A 24,222-nucleotide genomic window follows, 5' to 3' on the forward strand; every position below is an offset into this window, starting at 1 on the left:
CATTTTGGGGTCATAAAACAAATGTTCAAATTGTACTCTTTTTTTTCTCTTTTTTTCTTCATAATCGTTTTTGGGGGATGTGGGGTAGGTACCCACTTCCCATCTTAAAAGTATACATTAAAAATATATTTTTTTTTGTAAATATTTTTATCAAGATTATTTGTTTCTTTAAAAACAAACGTACGTTAACACTCCGTCTGCATGTTTGTGAAAATTTTAATAATTGTAACAGATAATTGTTCTTGGCAAACTTTTTTATGTTTAGGGGGGTGGTAATAAAAGGTGAAAGTTCATTAAGAACTTGATTAAGCTGTAAATGTGCCTGTTAATCATTACCAATTATTCTAAAGGAAATTACATTGTCGTTAGAAATCTGTATGCAAATCCTAATACGAATTGATCTTCAGATTCACATGGTGGTCTACTGTAGCTGCAGGGACATAATTTACTTTATTGGTTTAGTGCTGACCAAAGACTGAGCTCCAGGCTTCTTATTTTGAAAGCCATTTGTAAGCAGGTCATCATGAAGCTACTGCTGGTGAAATTGATGGTAAAATGCTGAAAATAAGCAGGGCGGTTAAAAACTTGATTATGGGGGAGAAGGAGTAGAGTTTTTTTTTTATATATATACCCTCCACTTAAAAGTATTTCATAGGGGACATTGTCATATTGATTAATAAGAGACTATTTACATTTATTGACATTTTCACAAGTGTACAAAATGCACATTAAGTTGTAGGGCATTAATGCCAGTGTTCATTCTTAAAACAAGAAAAAAAACATTGATAAAAATATTCCTATAAAATAAAGTTTTATGCATGAATGTGCTTAGAAGGGTAATACCAAAAAAAAGAAGAGAAGATTGTTTGTTTGTATGATCATTAAAATGTTTATAATTGTGAACAGCTGATAACTGTCTGTTGGTATGATCATTAAAATGTTTATAATTGTGAACAGCTGATAACTGTCTGTCTGTATGATCATTAAAATGTTTATAATTGTGAACAGCTGATAACTGTCTGTTTGTATGATCATTAAAATGTTTATAATTGTGAACAGCTGATAACTGTCTGTTTGATATTAAAATGTTTATAATTGTGAACAGCTGATAACTGTCTGTTTGATATTAAAATGTTTATAATTGTGAACAGCTGATAACTGTCTGTTTGATATTAAAATGTTTATAATTGTGAACAGCTGATAACTGTCTGTTTGTATGATCATTAAAATGTTTATAATTGTGAACAGCTGATAACTGTCTGTTTGATATTAAAGGTGTTAACTATGAGACTTGGTCTAGTACATTAATTTATTAAAAAACAAATCCAACAAAGCCCTCACACAAGCTCATAAACCCTTAAATTATCTTGACATTTTTGTGAGATGTTGATTTTTTATTTTACATTAAAATATACCAGGTATTACCTGTTATGTTTTTATTTTACATTAAAATATACCAGGTATTACCCAGAGTATGACAAATATTTTGAAAAGTCACTAGCCACAGGGCTAGTGGGTTTGTGAAAACCACTAGCCCACCAAGATAAAGCACTAGCCCAAATTCCTGATCAATTATAACTGGATTTTTATATAATTTGTGTAACATTACACATTTATGAGTATAACAGTAAAATAAAACAAACACTTAAATCATGTTGTAACTTTCAGTTTTTTGTCGTGTCGTACGTTTTGTCTTTTGTCAAGTGTGATCCATCGTCATTGTCCCGTTTTCGTTTTTGCCCTCCCCCCGTGGAAAAATAATTGAGCAAACTCTTGGTTGGTATCTAAACACACTATCAAAATAATTAAATTTAAATGAGGGTACGACAGTGTGACACACGGTAATAGATGGTTCAGTGTATTTGGTAGTTGGTTATATATTTAGGGCCTACTATTTATGTCGCCAGGAACGGTGATGCCAAATACAGGGCATTATCCCGTGTCAGACCAATATCAAAAGAATATAACGGCGACATCTAATCCGTTGTTAATTGATGAACAAAAAAGGTATTATCTTGTATCGGCAGCTGTGACGTATTATCCAAACCGCTACACGTAATAGGCCAAGCCGAGTCATTGCATATGCGGTTCACCATTAAAGTAAATTGTTCTCCTGATTGCCGATAACCAAAGGTTAGCGAAGTGTTAAATTAGAAAACAATAGGTAAATAAAACAAACACTGAAATTCAAAGCATGGCTGGGGTTTACTTGATTGAGATTAACCTGTCGTCGCGATTGGTGATTTCCAAGTTCTTAGCCTAAAACATATGTGCGAGATTAACTACCACGTGACGTGTCTAACCAATCAAAACACGCATGTCATTAGACTTTATTTCCTGTGCCAGAAACTTGAAAGGGAAAGGTAAACAATACATGCTTTAACTGTGACGATGTAGAGATAGCATGTTACTGCAGTTTGCAGACCTAGATCAAGTGGATTATTATTATTATATACTGATTGCGTTGTTGATATTATTCGATGACAAACGTCACAATCAAATTTATTAAACGAAATTTCAGCCGAGAGAAAAAGAAAGAAAGGAAAAAAAAAAAACACGATCGAGCGATGACAAGAGGAGGGGGTAAACCACTAGCCCGCAGGGGCTAGTGGTTTTGCATTTCTCACTAGCCCGAACTTAAAAACCACTAGCCACGGGCGTCGGGCTAGCGGATTTGTCGAACTCTGTATTACCTGTTATGTTTATATTTTACATTAAAATACACCAGGTATTACCTGTTATGTTTTTATTTTTGCACAGCTCGATACATTTAAAAAACAAACTTTGAAGTATTATTTTGATATTGATAATATATTTACCATTGGTTGATACCCAATAGCTGGTGTATTCTTTGTGTTGGGGTGTCATAAACATTAATTCATTCAATCATTCATCACTGGTGTAGGAAACGGGAGGGGGGCATGTACCCCCCACTTTTCCAGATATTTGCTTTATATTTGCTTTGTAATAGTGTAAAAGTGTGTAAATATAAAAAGTGTGCTCCCTCCACTTTTTGACACCTTCCTACGCCACTGTTCATGCATTCACTCATTCATTCATTCATTCACTCATTCATTCATTCATTCATTCTCACTCACTCACTCGCTCGCTCGCTCGCTCGCTCGCTCGCTCATTCATTCCAATTAGCAGCAAGGAATCTTTCAAATACATTTTACCCACATGTGAGTCGTTACATTTATGGCTCATATCCCACAGCCTTTGATATATACATGTTGTGGATCAGCTACGGAAGCATGATTCTACACTTTGAATGTCTTGTCAAGAAATTACATGCATGTAGTATATAGCCTGCAGCTATGTGACTGGAGATCTCTATCAAGCGACAGTTAATTACAAGTAATCCTTGTTCTCTCTCACAGTGCATGCATTCACTTCCTCCAGTATGTATGACCTCTTATCTGGATATTACATCCTATACTGACTTTGTGAATATTCCACAAGTAAACAACCACAAGTATGCTGCATACAAAGCCCAGTTGTCATTATATTCATTCCGACATCAAGTAATGTTGGGTTGAGCACTTGATTATGTGATTGTCTGGGAACACCAAGTACCGTAGACATAGCTGAATATAGTCCAGCTGGCAAAGTGTCCCATTCTTTGATTGATGTATAGAGACGGTGTGGTACGTACCTTGGGTTACTTTTTTTTTATATTGTAAAACCTCTAAAAACCAGACCCTCTGTAAACGGCAATTCCCTCAAAACCAGACATTTTTTACGGTCCTTTTTTAAAAATGAGTACAGAACTTAACCTCTTTAAACCGGATACCTTTTAAAACCAGACATTTTACTTGGTCCATAGGGTGTCCAGTTTAGAAGAGTTTCACTGTATTATGTATTTTTATTTTATGTGTGGTCCTTGGTTTAGTGGGAAACATTTACTGGTACTTGATAGTTAAAAAACCAACAAATCCCTGCTACATATGTTCAGGAATTCAACTGTAAATGGCAGCAAATATCTTAGTTTGTTTCGTTTAATGACACTAGAGCACACCGATTTTTTTTTAAATCATCCATCAGATGTGAGATATTTTATAATTCTGACTAAACTGCTTCAGAGGAAGCCTGCTACATTTTTCATTAATACCTTTTTGTGCACCTTCCTAAAATGCACCCCACCCCACCCCTCAATATATAAAACAAATGTTTAGGTGGGTTTTTTAAAATGGTCTTGTAGCTTTAAAAAATGTATTACCCTATGTTGATACTCAGCATGTTACCTCATTATATAGTGTATATCGTGTAATGAGAAAAAATAATATTTATTTAATTGATTTTGTGTAACTGGATGGTCAGGGTTGTTGTGTTTTATAAGCAAACTCACACATGCAGTAGCAATAACAACTGAAAATTGAATGGTGTGTTTTCAGTGGAGTTGGTATAATAAAACGTTTTAACTTTTAAACTTAAAACCTTGTACATATGTTGAAGTTCTAAATCAAGGGGCCCATTGGTAAAGCACTTGCTCGATGCACGGTCTGTCTGGGATCTATCCCCGTCGGTGAGCCCATTGGGCTATTACTCGTACCAGCCAATGCACCATGACTGGTATATCAAAAGCCATGGTATGTACTATCCTGTCTGTGGGATGGTGCATATAAAAGATCCCTTGCTGCTAATTGAAAAGAGTAGTCCATGAAATGGCGACAGCGGGTTTTCTCTTTTCTCTATCCTTAATATCTGTGTGATGCCCTTAACTGTAAATAATGTCTGATGCCGTAAAATAAACATTTCTTTCTTTCTGTAAATAGAAAAAGTGGTGTTGATGGTGTGCATCGTAAAAATGAAACATTTCTATTCTTTTCTTTCTGATATGATAATCAGCATTTGGTGTGATTTACATGTGGAGGTTGTGGCTTTATCTAACATATGAGTAGACCTGTCAGCATGGTATATATCTTGTTACAGTGCTGTGAGTGATGATAATCAGCATCTTGATCATGTTTACAATATTGTAAATGATTTACATGTGGAGGTTGGTTGTATATTTGGAGTTTAATCCTGCCAGACCTGTCAGGGTTGAACAAGTATCTCTAAACCACTTGAGCTCATGGGGTTAAACAAAACCAATCTTTATCAAATCATAACAGTGTAGGAATGTTAAAAAGTGGGGGGGGGGGGGGGGGCACACTTTTAAATTTACACACTTTTATACTATTATAAAGCAAATGTAAAGCAAAAATAACATACACACACACACACACACACACACACACACACATTTCCTATGCCAGTGATAACACATCATGTAAATGGTCATTTGTACATTAGTATGAGCTGGTTTAGGCACCACTATTAAATGAATGCATAACATAACCTTAAATACACTAAAGTTGTATATTGGGCACCAACCCAACATGGAAAAATAATCATGTGAGTTTGTGATTCATCTGTTTATTCATCATCAGGCGTACTTTTGTCTTTAATGTTTGTCCAATGTTCGGTAACATTGCCGAAGACAGTTTACATATTTGACCACTTCAGAACAATGTTTCCATTGTTATTGAATGTGGATAGAAGATTTTATCCAATTTCTGGACTCAGGTGTTATTGCTTTACTGTAAAGTGTCATCAGCCATGTTAGAGAGGAACGGGAACACAATCAATGGCCATTGGGTGTCTTAAAATTAAGGCCACGATCAGATCTATCCATTTTTCTGTCAAATTCGATTGCATTGCAGATGATTGTAAGTGTGTGCAAGTCGGGGCAGACAGTTCTAATCGCACCTAATGATTTCAGTAGTCGGAATTTGAAAAACAACGAACAACAAGTGTAAAACTAGATAAATCTGATCATGAATTAATATTATAGAAATTTTATCACTATCTCATGAACAATTAATTTTAAAACTGTCATCCACACGGTAATTTTTGTTGTTAGCATTAAGAGTTTCATTATTTGATCTTTCTTGTTCAGATACATTAGTCCGGGATGGGATGGGGGTATTGGTTGGAATGAGAAAAAGACCATGCATCTGTCGTGTCATTGGGATCAATCATTCAACCCATCCACCATGAATGGTGCCTAGAGCTACTACCGAGTGACATCCCATTTTGCCATGTTAAAAAAAAAAAAAATCATTTAATGCCACCATTGGTAAGTGTGACCAGCAATCTTCAGGACAAACCTGCTATATATTTTTACCATTAGCAGAGTGGGATATTTTATATTAACTTTCCCACAGACAGGACACACATACCACAACCTTTGACATATGAGTCATGTGGCACTAATTGGAACAGGAAAAATCCAATGGGTCCACCAAAGAGGTTTGATCCTACGACCCAAGGCCGTGTTATAAATTAACTGAGGTATTCAGTGAATAAACTGTTGGCCTGGATATAGTTGTTGATGGGAGTTGATGGCTGTTCCCAGGGTGCACATGCTTGAACCTTAATTTGATGTGGCCTTGGTAAAATTAATTTGGTTTGGTTAGTGAATGAAAACTACAGATTTTGTTTACAGACACTGGCTTAACAAAGTAACAACATGAAAAAAGAATTGGATTGACATAATTAATCAGGTTACTGGAAGTCTGTGTCATGCTTATAAAACTTTTTTGTAAAGTCTGGAGATTTTGAATGTCATGGCAACAGCATACAGATTGCATACAGCAGTTCAGACTGCACTTAATTTAAAAGTTTTTATTAGTACAAGTCTTGATCTTTTAAAAATGTCAATTCCCATTGTCAGCCTAGTGTCTTGAGTTTCATTTTGAACTTTTTTAAATCTAAAAACTAGATGTTGTATTGGCAATTACTTTTGTCTTTTATTACACTTGTTATATATAACAAGCCAGTAATATTTGTACAGTGATGAGGGAATTCATCACTTGTTTTGTTAGCTAAAGGTCATTGAAGTGCCCATTATGTTGGCCATGAATGTCTGAATCAGCCAATCTCTTGTATTGATTTTTTGTACCGCCCAGCAACAATAGACACTCATCAGTTATCCTGTCAGATAAGAAGGCTTATGGAATAATGCTAAAGTTAATCCAGGAATGCCAAATGATTCAGTCAATACAGATTGGTTTGAGTAATCATAGGGAATTTGAACTTAATAGGTACAACACATTTTTATGTCCTGATAAACCTTAAGTAAATATAAATTTTTTCATATTATACTCCAGTTTAATTGTGTTCAAATTATTTAATTTATTTTAAAATTAAAACTTATTATGACACTTGCACTTTCAGTTTACTTACGTTAATGCAGTCAGTTTAATTCGGAGGGGGGGGGGGGGGGGGGATCTAGCTCAGTCAGTAGAGTTTCTTGTCTAAGGTGCTTGTGTTGTAGGATCAGCCCACCTTAGTGGACCCATTCTCCGATTTAAAAAAACCAAACAAATTTTGATTGAGGTTTTCCCCTGTTCTAAACAGCGATATTTCTAGTCAATTGAAAATTGATTAGCAACAACTGTTTAATGTTTTAAAATTGTGTAGCCATCTCTCAAACTTACGTAGTGAATCGTGATGCGATACTGAACAACCTGTTCTCTGGTATGTGTTTTCTGTCTGTGGAAAAGTACATATAAAAGATTCCTTGCTGCTAATGGGTGTATGTAGTGGGTTTTCTCTTAGACTACGCGTCATCAGTGGGTGAGCCTTTGTTGATTGTATTGTAAACATCCCACTCAACAAAGCAGGGTTAGGCTCTGTTAAAAGTTAATTTAATTTGTTTTGTTTAATGACACCACTAGAGCACATTAATTTATTAATCATCGGCTATTGGATGTCAAGCATATGGTTATTTTGACAGTCATCTATAGGAAACCCACTACTTTTTTCCATTAGTAGCAAGAGATCTTTTATACGCACCATCCCACAGACAGGATAGCACATACCGGTCGTGGTGCACTGGCTGGAACAAGAAATAGCTCAATGGGCCCGCCGACAGGGATCGAACCTAGACCGGCCATGTATCGGGCTTTACCACTGGGCTACGTCCCGCCCCGGTTAGGGTCTGGGTACTTTATTAATGTGTGTCTATCTGTTATCAACACATGTATCTAGTTGATGTTCAGGCATATGTCTGTTCCAAGCTCCACTTCTGACATCATCAAGGACACTGTACAGACATTCTCAATACCACGTTTAGTAGGTCTTTAGACTTTTATAAGTAATTAATTCTGTATAAAAATTATATATACAGACCTGTATATCTTGACTCATGATTAGAAATGTAAATTTTGTAATAACAGTTAATGGTGTGTGTATTGTATAATAATAGTTTATTGCATATTTTTTGCACAGCTATACTAATGACATAACTAACTATTGCACTATACAAAAATATTTCAACTTTATTTTTTTAATCCCCTGATGAAGGCAGTTATATGATGCAAAAATGTTGGGTGGAAACTGCAACTAAACTTAAATATTCAATACAGTTTTGAAATTTTCAGCAACATTAAATGGATTTCTCACTGACATGATTACTGTCATGTTTGTGATTTCATAAATGCTAATAGTAATGGTAACTTAGTGGGCATTATGCTGGTGGTTACGCTGGTTATTTAGCAGTCTTGTGATTCTGTGCAATAGCAGTAAGATGAAAATTTTGTAATTATCGTTTGTTTTGCATAAGTATTCTCTTTTGACATGAATGACACAACCACTCGTACAAAATTGCCGTGAATTAAATCCACAGGATCAATGTCTAATGGTTGTCATGGTTATGGGATGTAATTGGCAATGTGGAAGCAGGGTAATGGCCATGTAATTGCTACCCTCATCAATATTCTCACTTTATACCCGAATCATAATTACCGAAGGCTAAATGTCTTTCTAAATTGGTTTAATTATTTAATAATCATGTTTTTTTCTTTTTAGACACCCAATGGCTGCTACATGTTTCTGTGCTTGGGTGTGTTAAACATTCATTCAAATCGTTCTTCCATTTTCATGCGAAAACCTTTTTCTTTTTTGTCTTAACCACTTTATTACTGAGGCCAGTTGATGTTTCAAATGGAAAATAAGTTTTAAATAGACTAGTACCTCCATGACTCCAAAATATATAGGACTCGAGTACTCGAAGGTCAAACTCGAACTGGACCCGAGTACCCAACACCTACAGCGGATGATAATGAGACAACGGAATAAAGTAAAATAGTACATTATTATGCATCTTAATTCCAGCATTGAGCATGGATGCCAAATCACGCCATTATGCATTCCACACATTTCACTTTTGTGAAACAACCCAACCTTTAGGACGAAATGACTCGCACAAGTCGGTAACAAGGGCGAAATGACCCAGTGCTATAGTATCTGCTCAAAACCTTTGTGGTATATGAGCATGTTAAAGTATAACACTATAGTATCTAATAACTAATAAAAAGTAAACAAAAATATTATTCAGCAAGGTTCATACAAACCTGATCCTTCAAAGTATAGATCCCATTAAGCAAATTTATCAAAATCCATCGACATGGTGAAATATACTGTAAATCATAAAATGTTGACTTCGGAAAATTAATGCTAAAATAAAACATTTATGCATATTCTGCAGTTTATGCATTATGTATGTCAGATTTTGTGATTGGAACAGTAGTATTTGGTTTTATCTTGGTTATATTTTGGTTATATTAATAACAGTATGCATAATTATTCTTATCTCGTGATAAACCTGTGCATTATTATTATATGACTGCAAATGCTGATGGATGAATTTGCATAACTGTTCATATTCTAGAGTTTGTTACTGCTCCATCATAACAATACAGTTAGCATTTAATTAAAATTTTCTTTCATACATTTTGCCTGACCGATTCTTTTGTTCCAATACAAGTGAATCACTCCACTATCACTGTGGTAATAATGGCACGCCACTGTTGAGCCCTATTGTTCTCCCTTGGAAGGGAGCCCAGAGAAGAGGGAACTGGTGAACAACTATGACTCACAGTCTGTGTTGGGCATCTGTCACATCTGTGGATAGTTACCCATGTGAGCAGAATTTCATTCTTTGTTCTGTTTTTGTGTCAACTGCAGACATTCTCAATTGTCATAACTGTTAATGCACAGTACATATAGCTGTAATGTCCTCTGTCTTGTTTCTGGACTAGTTTATGAGTCTTAATTGGAACAAAAACTTCTGAAAGCTTGTGTAGCATTTCTGTGCAGTTTGATGACTCTTTTTCTCAAATACTTTCCAAGGCCACTTGAGGTAAGGTCATAGTACATTTTAAAAATTATATATTATCAGAGAATAACAGGTTAATGCAGTCTGGTTAATGATGTAGGTCATAGGCTTTTTTCTGTGAAGGTAAGAATGGATAACTAAGGGAAGCTTACCCAGTAGAATTTCCCATTACTAGTTTTTTTATCGGATATCCTATGACAGGACAAGAAAAGTGGGGAAATTGTTTTTAAATATTCCTAGCTTTCAATATGCTCAAACTATACAAACAAGCTTTATGCAATATGACTTTTTTTTTTTTTTTTTTTTTTTTTTTAAATCATGACTTCATACTTGTGATATGTTAGATTTGCTTGGTTCAGAAATAGTTTTTAGTTCATAATTCCCGAATAAACATGTAATGGTTTTGGGTTGGGTTTTTTTACCAAGTATTTACAATACAAAACTTTTATTTCAGTTGAAATTAACAATGTAAAGTATATGCAATTGATTTAGAAATCTAGTCGAAGCATATGATTGGAGTCGGGCAGGTCATGTGATACGTGATAACGATACTAGCAGGGTATTACGATACAGTCATCATATTCTGTCAATACAAATAGTGGTTGCAGGATAAATGTATTTATGTAGACAATATCAACTAGAGCATTGGAAGTAGAAAAGTTGTGAGTTATATTTCAAGCAGACCATTCCCAGTGTTTCTGCTAGAAAGAAATGTTTGGGTATGGTGCTATGGAATTGAATTGAATGCAACCACAGTCAACAGGGGGTATGGGGGGGCACCATACCCATTTTACCCTCTGGTAGAAACACTGATTCTGGATGCCAATTTAATACATTTGCATGCATTTTGATCTATATGTAATCAGATTTAATAAATGTTAAGCTAGAAAGGAATGTTTGTATTTATAGAATTTTATGAGTAAGATATTCTAAAACCATCATGTTAATGATGTTCACATTAACAGGACACAACATTTCACAAGTGGTATGTGCTATTATGTCTATGGTATCCCATATAAAGATCCTTTATATAAAAGATCCCTTGCTACTAATGAAAAATATGTAGCAGATTTCCTCTCTGACTGTCAAAACTGACCATATGTTTGATATCCAATAGACGATGATTAATATACTACTGACACAAAATAAGGGAACGGGTGAAATGAGAGTGAATGTTTTATTTTGATTAACGTCTGGAAAACCAATTTGGGGCGTGTATATCAATATCTGGTGTGTCCACCATTTTGGGCGATGCATACTCGACACCGTGATGGCATACTGTTTATTATTGTACGTATGGTTGCCCTGGGTATTGCCCGCCATTCATTTTGAAGGGCTACCGCAAGCTGGGCCACGTTGGCGGGTGCTGGGTCCCTGGCGTGTACACTCCGCCTGAGAACGTCCCACAGGTGCTCTATAGGGGACATATCGGGGGACTTAGCGGGCCAGTCGATTGTCGGTATACCTTGTTGTCGTAGGTAATCGGTGACTATCCGAGCGCGATATGGTCTGGCATTGTCGTCTTGAAATTCAAAATTTCTGCCAATATTTCTCGCCACTGGAACAACGACAGGACGCAAAATTTGGTCCAGATATCTCTGGCCAGTCAAATTTCCATTAACAATAATCAAATCTGTTCGCCTGTCATGTGTGATCCCTCCCCACACCATGACACTACCACTCCCATACCGATCATGGTCTAGAATTGTAGCCTGGGCATATCCCTCGCCGCTACGTTGCCAACATTTTCTGCCATCTGTGAATTTGAGGCAGAACCTCGATTCATCTGTAAACATGGTGTAACGCCATTGTTGCACAGTCCGTCCCTGGTGTTGCCTAGCCCACCGTAATCGTTGCCGCCTATGGTGAGCTGTTAGGGTCATACCCTTCAGAGGACGCCTCGCTTTCAGGCAGGCTTTGTAGAGTCTGTTCTTGACGGTCGATGTTGAAATTTGCCTTCCTGTTATTGTACGGAATTCACTGTTGAAAGCAGCAGCTGATTTGAATCTATTGCATAGAGCAATTAATGTTATGGTACGATTTTGTCAAGGTGTCGTCTTTTTAAGCCAGCCACGCCCAGGTCTCGTTGCAACCCCGCCAGTTTGACGGTACTTATCCCACAATCTAGAAATTACACTTTTTGATTTACCAAACATTCGGGCAACTTGGCATATTGATGTACCTCCCTCTATCGTACCAACAATTCGCTATTTCGTCTCTTCATTAAGGTATTGTCTTGGGACCATTTTCACACATGTGATTACCTCACTTGCATCGGTGATTGTGAGTTCCACGATAAGTACATACATGTGATCTTGTGTGCACGTGTATCACATGCTGTTCATGCACGATGTGAAATTTCATTTTGATCAGATGAAGCGTTCAAATGCAACGCCACTGTATTGTAACAGTGCATGTCAACGATAGTTACATTCACATCAGTCGTTCCCTTATTTTTTGTCGGTAGTATATATATCAATGTGCTTTAGTGGTGTCGTTAAACAAAACAAACTTTAACAATATTTCACACTGACTGCCAATCAGTTATATTAAACTTTGTTAACCATTGTATTTTAAAATAAATAAGTTACAAACTTTAAGATCATCTGAACTTTATTCGGAATGTAAATATAATAATAATAGTAACTGAATAATAGGTTACCTGATTAAAAATCCCAAGTTTCAGTTATTTAAGATTTGAAATATTGTCCTCTACATTAATAGTTTATGCATTGTTGTTACACAGCATATTTTATTATTGGAATATATATTAAAACATAGTATATTTTTTAATTTTAGTCCAATCTCAGTGTATTAGCTTTTAGAAATAATTGTTACCCTGTCACCTTCTAAGATGTGGTGTGTTATGTTGGGGGGTTTTGGAGAGATTTATGTGGTTTTAAATTTTCAGACCTTGGGAGTGATTAATTGCTCTCTTTACTTATGGCCCGATCACACTGGCCCGAATGCCATTCCGTTTGTTTTCCGAATAGGAATTTGGGTGTTCGGGGAGCGAACGGATCATATTCGGGAAGCATTCGGTGTGTTCTAGGAGCATACTGGCTGTTCGGCTCCGTATGGATGCATACGGAACGGCATTCGGTAGCTCCAAAAATTTGTTGTGCATGTTCAAAATAATTTTCATCGACCATCCGAATGTGGCGTCCATGTGTATTCAGGAAATATTCGGGAAGCATTCTAGGAGCATACGGCATGTACGGAAAACGTTCGGGAAGCATGCGTCTAGTTCTTGGTGCATTCGAAATGAAAATTTGGAGGTGCTGGGTTCCGTATGCTTTCCGAACACCCCAAATGGACCTAGAACATGACGAATGCTTTCTGAACGTTTTCAGTATCCTTTCCGGATTTTTTTTCATTTATGCCGCCGAATGTATAACGAATAGCCAGAACCCTTCCAGTTTTCTTTCAGAACATTTTCCGAACTGCTCGTACACTTCCAGAATGCACAGTATGTTCCGTATGCTTTCCGAACACCCCAAATGGACATAGAACATGACGAACCCTTTCCGAACGCTTTCCGAACCCTTGCGGAAAGAGTTCGGTCCATTCTAGGTCGATTCGCCGTGTTCTGAAAGCATTCGGAAAGCATACGGAAAGCGTTCGGAAAGGAAACCTTTCGAAGTCAACATGCGGGAAGTATTCGGTCTATTCTGAAAACATTCTGAAACCATACTGAAAACATTCGAAAAACAAACGGAAAGCATTCGGTGATACATTGGGGAAAACACATTCGGAGGGACATACGGCCAGTTTAAAAAATCACACCACTTTTGTATACGGAAAACAAACGGAAGCTCATTTGGGCCAGTGTGATCGCCCCATTAGATTATTTGGAGTTATTTAAGATAATACCATTTTGTTACCATATAAATTTGCATGCTAAGGGGAGCTAAAAAGTACTTGAACTAGTATCAGGGGAGTGCATGATTGGAGCCTTGAATTGCGATGTCTGTTTTGGGGGGTTTTCTTTATTATTATTACATTTTTAATTTTCCTTGCATATCTGCTATATAAAATGTATTAAACTTTTTTCAGAATTAAATTATTTCCAGCTCTTTTACTTTTAAATGAGGAAACAGTAAATTGATGTGGTTGTAATAGTTTTGTTTTTTTATTTTTAAATTTAAAAACTAAACCACTGATAAATGTATAAAATATAATTTTTGCTTACTCTCTTTGTTTACTAGTTATATATAGTTCCAGTGTTTCTGCAAGAAAGAAATTTTTGGGTATGGCGCTATGGAATTGAATGCAACCAGTCAACAGGGTATATAGAGGCCTAGCCCAAAAAGAAAATGGGTTACGTTTAGGATTAGGGTTAAGAAAATCATACAGTAATGATAAGAGTAATTAATTTTGTCAAAAGGTTAACTTTAAAAAATTAAATCTGCAAAAAAATATGGGTATGGCGTTTTACCCTCTGGTAGAAACCCAGAGTTCTATTTTATTAAATTGTTCTGTATGTGCTGTATAATTTGTTAGTTTACTGTCATATAAGCATATCACTATTTGTTGTGTTTTCAAGATGTATTATTATTTGTTTAATTAAAAAAATAATAATAATAATAATAACTATTTTTTTTATAAATGTTTTAAAGTACTTTCAATTTTTGTATTATTTTATTTTACTTTACTGTTTTTTAATTAAGCTATTCTGCAGCAATTCTTATTAGCAGCTGTGGTATATTTGATGTATATTTCACTTGTCGTCTGCTTAGCTGGAGCAGACTTGGTGAGACTTGAAGTTAATTTGATTATGAATCAAAAAAGAATTGCAACTTACAATTTATGAAATGTACCCAGTTTTTGATCCAAGTCAGAGGGTGTATAGAGATTATTTTGCAGACAATGGTTGGGAAACAATTAATAGAGAACTTTGGGTGAGCTTAAACATAACATTTGTTTTCTATAACTTGTCAGTTATTTTTATTTTATTTATGTTCTGCCATAACATTTTGACAGTTTCTTGAGGAAAGAACTACTATTGTTTGTTTTTACTTTTTTATTAAAATTGAATATTACAATTTTTTACATTTTGTTTTTGTTTTATAAAAAAATTAGTTTACAAATAACATTTTAAATAATGTGTGAACTGCATTTTTATGATAAATGGAGTTGCTTCCCATTAATTGTTTCAGCTACTATAGTAACGGTAGATAACGTGTACATGTTCACCATACATGTAGACTGGTTAGTTCTTTCATCTTGTGTTAAATTGGCTCATAGGACTGATCTTGAAAATTTGGTTGGGGTGTGGCTAATTAAATGGCGGTAGGAATTGTTGTGCTAGACAGGGATTCTGGGGGGGGCTTTAGAAAATTGTTAACATTTTCCTCCTTTAAAGCAATTCTGGCATGTTTTTATGGATTATTACCAGAATCTTTTTCTTTATCTTTTTTTCAAATACCGTATTTGATTGCATGAAATGAATTTTGCTGGCACTGAAGCAACAATTTGTACAATTTTTAATCATTAGTTTTGTCTATTTTAATATAATTTGTTTGGAATATCGGATTCTGATCTCTGAAATGCCATTCAAATATATCATATTTCATGAACAAAATTGCTAACAGTTAAGTGCTTAAATTGAATTTCAGTTTGAACAGAAAAAAAGGCATTAAAAGTGTATAAACCGAATATTGAAGTAGACACCAAATAGCCTTAGTTAAAAATATGCTGAGTTATTACTTTTAAAAAAGAGGATAGTTTGTATGCTCATAAATATTTCGATAAAATGGCTTGCATGTGTACTTTAAAAGGGGCAGGATTTAGCTCAGTCGGTTGAGAGCTCACCTGAGATGCTTGTGTTACAGGATCGAACCACCTCGGTGGATCCATTCAACTTATTGTTTTTTTTCTCTTGTTTCAACCAATGCACCATTACTGGTCAAAGGCCGTGGTATGTGCTTTCCTGTCTGTGGGGAAAAAGTAAAGTTTGGTCGTCAAACGTATGGTCATTCTGACACTGGTTTTTTATAGAGGAAACCCACTGTCACCACATAGGCTACTCCTTTACAACAGGCAGCAAGGGATCTTTTATTTGCTTGCGCTTTCCACAGGCAGGATAGCACAAACCATGCCCTTTGTTGAACCAGTTATGGATCACTGGTCAGTGCAAGTGGTTTACAGCTACCCATTGAGCCTTGCGGAGCACTCACTCAGGGTTTGGAGTTGGTATCTGGATTAAAAAATCCCATGCCTCGACTGGGATCCGAACCCAGTACCTACCAGCCTGTAGACTGATGGCCTAAGCACGACGCCACCAAGGCCCGTGTCTGTGGGAAAGTGCATATAAAAGATCCGTTGCTGCTCTGATGACTGTCAGAATTACCAAATGTATGATTAATAATTAATCAATGTGCTATAGTGGTGGTGTTAAACAAAACAAACTCATGGGGGTTTTAATACTTTTAAAAAGTGTTTCTGCTGATGATTATTTTTCATGTAAACAAAATGCCTTCAGTTAAATATGCACCAAATATATTGTATTATTAAGTTATAAGTAACATGTAACAAATACAAATACATCGGTACATATAACAAAAATAAATGGCTATTATTTACAAAACAAAAACAGCAGTTCTGATAACAAAAATATATGAACATTATTTACAAGATAACATACATACACACATGTACATACACATGTGTAAATACATGTACATGTATTAATTGCATGTGTGGTACATTCACTGACCAATATTATGGAATGAAGCATACCTGATATTTGGTAATGTTTATATATCATGAGTGTTCATCAGGAGATGGGAGAAGAATCTAGTTCAGTCACTGGATTGCTCTCTTGAGGTGATTGGGTCATAGGATCAAACCTCCTCGGCTGACTCATTGTGTTTTTTTCCCCAACAAGGGCCCCACAATTTGTACATCAAAGGCCATGGTATGTGCTGTCTTGTGGGAAAGTGAAAACATTTATAGGGATTATTCCTAAAAATATATATATATATATATGTATGTATGTATGTATGTATATGTATATGTATATGTATATGTATATGTATATGTATATGTATATGTATATGTATATGTATATGTATATGTATATATATATATATATATATATATATATATATATATATATATATATATAATATATATATATTCATTCATTCCACTCTTCTCTTTTTTTAGTTATTCCATTTTCTCCTTTTTTCGTCTCCCTTTTTTTCTTTTTTCTTTCTTTCTTTAATCTATCTATCTTTCTTTCTTTTTCTTTTTTCTTCCTTTTTTGTTGTTTTGGTCCTCTCTCTTGATGAAAGTTATTACTACAGTTTTCTGTTTTTCATGTTTTACTCTAAAAAATGTTAGGATATTTGTACCAACAAACATAAAGGTGTGTCTTGTGATCTTATCAGAACTGTGTTTATGGTTTGTTAATATCTTGGCGATCACAGCAGGCCAGAAATAAGTTAGCTGATGGCTTCCAGAGGAAGTACAAACATTTTCCTTCATCCATCCTGATAACCCATCTGATCATGTTACATTTGGAACAGACCAGGTTTTTTTATTCACACTACATTTAGAAAGTTCAAGCATTGTGCAACTTTTGTTATATTTTAGTTCCATCAGTTAACTAGTGCATGTATTAGCATGTGTGTTAAGGTAGAAGTAGAAAATGTTAGAATCTAGAATTCTACAAATAGAAACTGTAATTCCAGTAGTCCACTTATAATGTGAAAAAAATAACCAAAAAAGAGTATTGAAAAATTTATAGTTAAATTAAGTTTGAATCAAACTAGCCCATCTTAGTAATTGGCTATATTGATGGTTTACTTAGTATCCAAATTATCTATATTGTAATACATTAAAAACTGAATGTAAGTAAACCTATCTAGGCATAGTATTAATTATAAAGTATACTGCAATATAGATCTTGTATTTCAAATAGTATTTATTGATAAATAAATAAGAAGAATAATTTTTTTTTAAACCCCACACAGAATACCAGAATTACGTCTAAAATGGAAGAATGTTTTAAAAACTTTAATGGTTCGATTTTCCTTACACTGTTCCTACACAGTAAGCATTACTTTATTAAAATACATTTATAAAATATATTATAAGAACATGTAAATACTCAAGAAATAGCCAAATGTCATCATTGTTATAAACTTTTGAACTATTAAAACATCTAGAATTTATCAACTTGTATTAAATTTAATTTTCTTTTTTTTCTTTCTTTCTCGTTTTCCTTACCATTTTACAAGTTCGATAAACTTCTTCCGACTTTGATGTTATATTATATTGACCTTTCTATATATTACATAATGTGGTATGGTTAGCGTAGCGTGTCCCATGGGGAGCATTTCTCATCTTTAGGGTGGCAGTCTTGAAAGGTTCTGCTACTGCAGACCTCAGGGGTGTAGACGTCTTGGGTTTCATGCATGTGCTCCATCTAGATTCCCATGGTGCTGCCAACTTGCCTGGATTCCACCAACCATTGCCAGGCATCTTGCCATTTGACCCTCCCCCTCCCATGTTGGGATCGGTTAATGCACAGCAGATATTCCTCAGGTTTGTCCCTGTTTAAGTACATGTAGATAACTCTCCCAGTATACAGAGAGTCGTCACTGACAAAGGAAGCAGGAACATAAGTTTGCCATTTTTTTTAGCTACAGACTGATTCATAATCCGTCCAGACTTTTTTTTAACTGCTGTTAAACCACACCGCCTTTCCAAATGATGTGGCCAGCTCCCATAGCGGCTAAGCCTCTGGTAACTACTTTTAAACTATTTTTTATTTCTCTCTTGGCAGCCACTTTGATTAATTATTTTAATGTAAAATCTCTTTGCTGCAGTTTTTCTCTATTGATGTTAGCAGTTAATAACAATCCTCTATCACACAGTGACAAAGGTTATGTAGCTTGTAACATGTGTCATTTAAATATTCGCAATTTGAACCCAGCTAGCAACATAGGTTTACCCATATTCTGGGTCAACGAGGATGTACCAGTGATGTGTATTTATAGAGGTCCTGTCTGTGGAGATCCACTGTAATTATGGCACCGCCAGCCATGTGGACATTCCGAGAGGAGCTATTCCGCTGATCACACAGCCGCTTGTTTTCTTTGAATTTCTCCAACTTCCTATCGCAAGAAACTGACACATGTGGGTTTCACTACGCTTGCCAGCTCCAGCTATGGTAATTTTAATTGTCTATATTTGTGCATTAGTTTTGATAATACTGTTAATTTACAGCCAAATGGTTCAAAATGGCTGACGGTGAGCCAGTTGTTTATGGGATGTATCATGGCCTCCAAGTGGAGAAAGTTTGCAAAGTTTAGACATTGGTGGTGGGGGGGATGGTGATAATTCTGTTACTGCGTCTTTGTCTGTTGGTTAACTCCCAGTTGAAAGTGTTTTGATATTCCTTTTTCATTATTTTCTTTGGCTCGGTTGCCTGAGTAACAATGTTGGTTTAATATTCTTGTTATTGCTGTCTGACCCACCATGTTTTAAACATGTGGTATGCATCAGCAAAGGGTTAGTCCTGTAGTTCCGTTGCCTGACCTACATTTTATATAAATACATGGCCATTACTGATTACATCAGCTTTTTATATAGATTAAATATGTAAAATAATAATAATAATAAAAATTAATTTGTATGCAAATATTTGTTTAGTACCTACATGTATGTAAAAAATTAAAAGTTAGAAGCAACTTGGTTGTAATAAAAATATGTTTAACGTGAACCATTATACTTGTTTAGGAATGGAGGGAGTGTGTAAATATTACAAGCTACACCATTGTTCACCATTACTCAACATGTGTATAGTAGTGTATACTTGTTAGTCAGATATACATTGCTTTATTTTTTTTTCAATAATATAGTACAGGATAATGATAAAATAATAGTGATAACATGAATGTTAAATTTCAACATTTTGTTCAGTTTCAGCTTTTTGGCATAAGTAATCTTCACAGAGTATATTGTAATTGATCTGACAAATTGACGAATTGTTTTATTCAAGTATATGTATAGTATAGATTTCAACTTTTAAATATTTTAACTTCTATCTTTGAGTACTCGGTCGGTAGAGTGTTTGCTTTAGGTAACCTATTCTGCAATTGTTTGTTTCCTCATCATCATCCTAACCGGTGCACCAGGGCATATCTTAAAGGAGATGGTATGTGCTGTCCAGTATGGGAAGTGCATTTAAAAGAACCTTTTCAACCCGTAAGAATGGACATTAAGTTTAGTTTATCTACATACCTATAATCCGACCCCCATATAACCGTAAATAAAATGTGTTGAGTGTGTCGTTAAATAAAACATTTCCTTCCACATACCTATAACACATTTGGATAAAGTTACAACAGAGTGAAACAAGAGTCTGTGGCATTGAAATGGTGAACTACCCTTAAAAATATATACTAAAACTCGACACCCATAACCATTATATCTCGGATGCACATGCATGTTAAAAGAATATAAAAAAAGCATTTTGTGATTTTAAAAACACCAGGATGAATAGAAACACTTCGGATGTACGGAAATAAATTACCTAAACAATAAAATCTTAGTAAAGTACGATTTCAGTTACCAAAAACGACTAAGTGAAAAATATGCCTTAGTGTTTAAAAACTAGGGTCTGTCACTGTCAGAATTACCAAATGTTTTACATCCAATAGCTAATGGTTATTATAACAAACTTTAAACTTTAACCTTTGGGTATCACATATCTGTTAATAGAATGGATTTAGAGCATATATTTCACAATTATTTGACAACTATCAGTCATTAGTTAATTGTAATCTATCTTATCATTGTACATCATAGATACCTGTGGATCTGTACTGAAAGCCGAGAAGCACATTTGGTTGACCATTATGAATTTTATTTATTTTATTGCCATGGATTTTACATTGTTCTTTTGTTTTATACGCCACCCAAAGGTGAAACATATTTCAGTTGTTGACAGCTAAATTGCTGTATAAGAGTTAACAGATTTCTATTGTTCAGAATGAACAATAATTATAAAGCATACATGTATGTAAAAAATTAAAAATTAGAAGCAACTTAGTTGTAATAAAAATAAGTTTAATGTGAACCATTATACTTGTTTAGTAATGGAGGGAGGGAGTATATAAATATTAAAAGCTATACCATTTTCACCATTACTCAGCATGCTTATAGCAGTGTATACTTGTTAGTCAAATAACATTTTATAAGCAATACTTGGTCTTTATCGGGAAAGACAAGTGATAACTTCCTTCCACACTTTCCTGGAAAATGTTAGGAGAGCAGCATATTGCTCACCTTAAAATAATTTTTTCAGTAAATGTTGTTTTGAAACTTCATGTCGTTGCTCCATTAGCACAATTTTTTTTTAGCTCACCTTGATTTTACTCATGGCAAAGACTGATACCTGATACAGCTTGAAAATAATTTTATTTTAAAAAGTTGGTTTTTCTAAATGTTCTTTCAACACAAGTGTATGTACTAGATTAATTATTGAAAAAAATTAAATAAATGTATATATTTTTGTTGTCTTGAGTTATTTGAAACAAAAAAAAGAGAGACATGACTCTGAAATGAGTGATACGTCGGCGTTGTTCATGCGTGTATAAACGTCAGTTTATGTACATGAGCATTAGCTTTCTCATAATTTAATTTTCTGTACACACAAAAAAAAGAAGTGAGTAAAATGACATCCGTTAGTCTTGTCTTTTCATTGTGCTATGGCTGTGTGCACTTATTGTTCCCCATGTGTTGTGATTTTGTTGGTGTTCTCCGCTGCTGAGAAGCCAGTTTGTACTCTCTTGTTTGAGGGGTGTTATGGTGTACTAGTCAACAATGAAGTTAATGTTGCAAGCAGCTTGGGTCAAGGGTTTCATTCTTTCTTACTGCCACATGTCGTATTGGGTCAAGGGTTTCATTCTTTTTTCATGGTGTATATGTACAGGAATCTGTCAACAATATTATTATGCTTCATTTCCTATTAGCCCAGTGGTAAAGTGCTCGCTTGATGTGCGGTCGGTTTGGGATCAATCCCCATCAGTGGGCCCATTGGGATATTTCTCACTCCAGCCAATGCACCACGATTGGTACATCAAAGGCTGTGGTATGTGCTATCCTGTCTATGGGATGGTGCATATAAAAGATCCGTTGCTGCTAATCGAAAAGAGTATCCTATGAAGTGGCGATAGCGGGTTTCCTCCCTCAGTATGTGTGTGGTCCTTAACCATATGTTCGACACCATATAACCGTAAATAAAATGTGTTGAGTGCGTCGTTAACTAAAACATTTATTTCCTTCCTTTTTTTCCTATTATTATCACGTAGTAACATTTATTTTCTAAGATCTATTACTATTTACATGGATAGGGATAAAACTGTGCTGGTACAAAACATGATTTTGCTCTATACACTAGTCTGTTTCAAATATTTTTATTGTTATTTTAGTTTATTAAAAAAAAAATTATTATTATTATTGAAAAATTGGGAATAGATGCAAATTTTATTAAGCAAATAATAAAAGAGTTATTGATTTATGTACATGTAATTATTTTAATTATTGTGTTTTGTTGATGAGAGTACAATCCCATGTCTCTTATTGTTGTGTCTGTTTTTATTATAGTTTAACATGTATAGTTAGAAACCACTTTATATTTCTCATTTAATGTAATAATATATCTGTATTTAGCAGCCAACTGTCTTACGAGACCACATCTTAATATCTCCCTTAAAGGACTGCTTAGCATAGGTGTGTGTGTAACTACAGTATAATTTCGAAACCAATTATGGTGCCAGACTTGAAATAGGCTGTAAAACTATTTTGCTGTTGGCTGTCTTCAGATAATTGAAGTATCAAAAATAATTTTCATGAAAATACTGTCCATGCTGGAATATTTGTTTTCTTATGTGTGAGGGTCAAATCAGTTAGTAATATTTTACAAAACAACAATTATAATTTACATGAAAGTTGAATTATGAGGTGTAAATGGTTTAGATTTTATTGCCTACGAGTTCAAGCTCAAGAAAAAATATTAATCAGTAGTTCGGCAAATAATATCTGAAAAAGATTCTGCAGCCAACTTCAGTTTCTCTTGCCAAAATAAATGCAGCAAATCATGACTCATTAAGCAAGTTAATTCCTAAATTAGTTTTTACTGACAAATTTGTTACGAAATATTTTCATCAAATTAAAACTCTGTTCATATTTGGCATACTACAACTTAAACCCAGCCAGGCATGGTAGGTTCAAGGAGGTTCGTTTCAATCCTTTTCATCGGGTTCATTTACTTGTGAAATTTCATGTTTAGATTAACATTCCTAATGAACTTCTTAATTGTGCCATATATCTCCCAAGATGTAGCTGCTTCCTCACATTGTTACCTTGTGATTAATGCTATCAGTGTGGCGAAAAATTGCCCAGACATCGCAAATGGTCACTAGAGAGTCCAATTCAATTTTCACGACTTCCTTAGTTAGATGAAGGAAATAGAGCGAGTTTGTCAAGTGATCACAAGTGCAGAATAATCCATTCAATTTCTCTTTCCACTGTCAAGGTATAAATCTTTCCACTCACTTTATTTTCTTTACAGAGTCATTTAACCAGTCTTGCATGCCCTCGAGTATTTTTTTCAGTAGGAATTTATAGAAGTCTCTGGCACTACTTTTAACATATTTTATATCATTCAGTGACAAACAAGTCCTCCAAGGGTTGTATCAATATCACTCCCAATACAGAAATAAGTATCATCTTTAATCAGTCTGTCTTTAAAGTGTTAACTTAAAAGTGGTAAAAATGTGGCAAAAATATGCCTGATTCAGAAAAGTCTTTATCATAATATTGATTTAAATGGCGCATTCAAGTTTTATGCAATCATTCACTATACATGAATTAAACTAAAAAGTCAAATTTGGGGAATACATTTTATTATTAAAAAACAAATTTGAAATCAAATACAATTCATTGAGTCTTAATTTTGTTGTATTTGATATGATCTAATTTACCAGAGTGCTAGTAATTCTTTATAGATTCTTTAATTTTTTTTAATCTTATTTTTTTAA

The 24,222-nt window shown here is 34.7% G+C and overlaps 1 protein-coding gene across 8 annotated transcripts in view; it reads left to right on the top strand.

Moving 5' to 3' along the window:
- LOC121378471 (RNA binding protein fox-1 homolog 2-like) overlaps positions 1–24,222 on the top strand; it is a 130,117-nt gene that overhangs the window by 52,041 nt on the left and 53,854 nt on the right. Inside the window, exon 1 of one of the 8 annotated variants that reach the window (XM_041506653.1) lies at positions 10,077–10,189. The exons of 5 other annotated variants lie outside the window; for them this stretch is intronic. In XM_041506653.1, the coding sequence (XP_041362587.1) occupies positions 10,151–10,189 (39 nt within the window). In that variant the 5' untranslated portion in view covers positions 10,077–10,150. Of the gene's footprint in view, positions 1–10,076; positions 10,190–18,577; positions 18,920–19,170; positions 19,347–24,222 lie in introns of those variants that run through there. 2 more of the 8 variants (XM_041506655.1, XM_041506656.1) reach the window with 2 other exon arrangements.

The sequence above is a fragment of the Gigantopelta aegis genome, chromosome 8, assembly GCF_016097555.1.
Source record: "Gigantopelta aegis isolate Gae_Host chromosome 8, Gae_host_genome, whole genome shotgun sequence".
Lineage (NCBI taxonomy): Eukaryota > Metazoa > Mollusca > Gastropoda > Neomphalida > Peltospiridae > Gigantopelta > Gigantopelta aegis.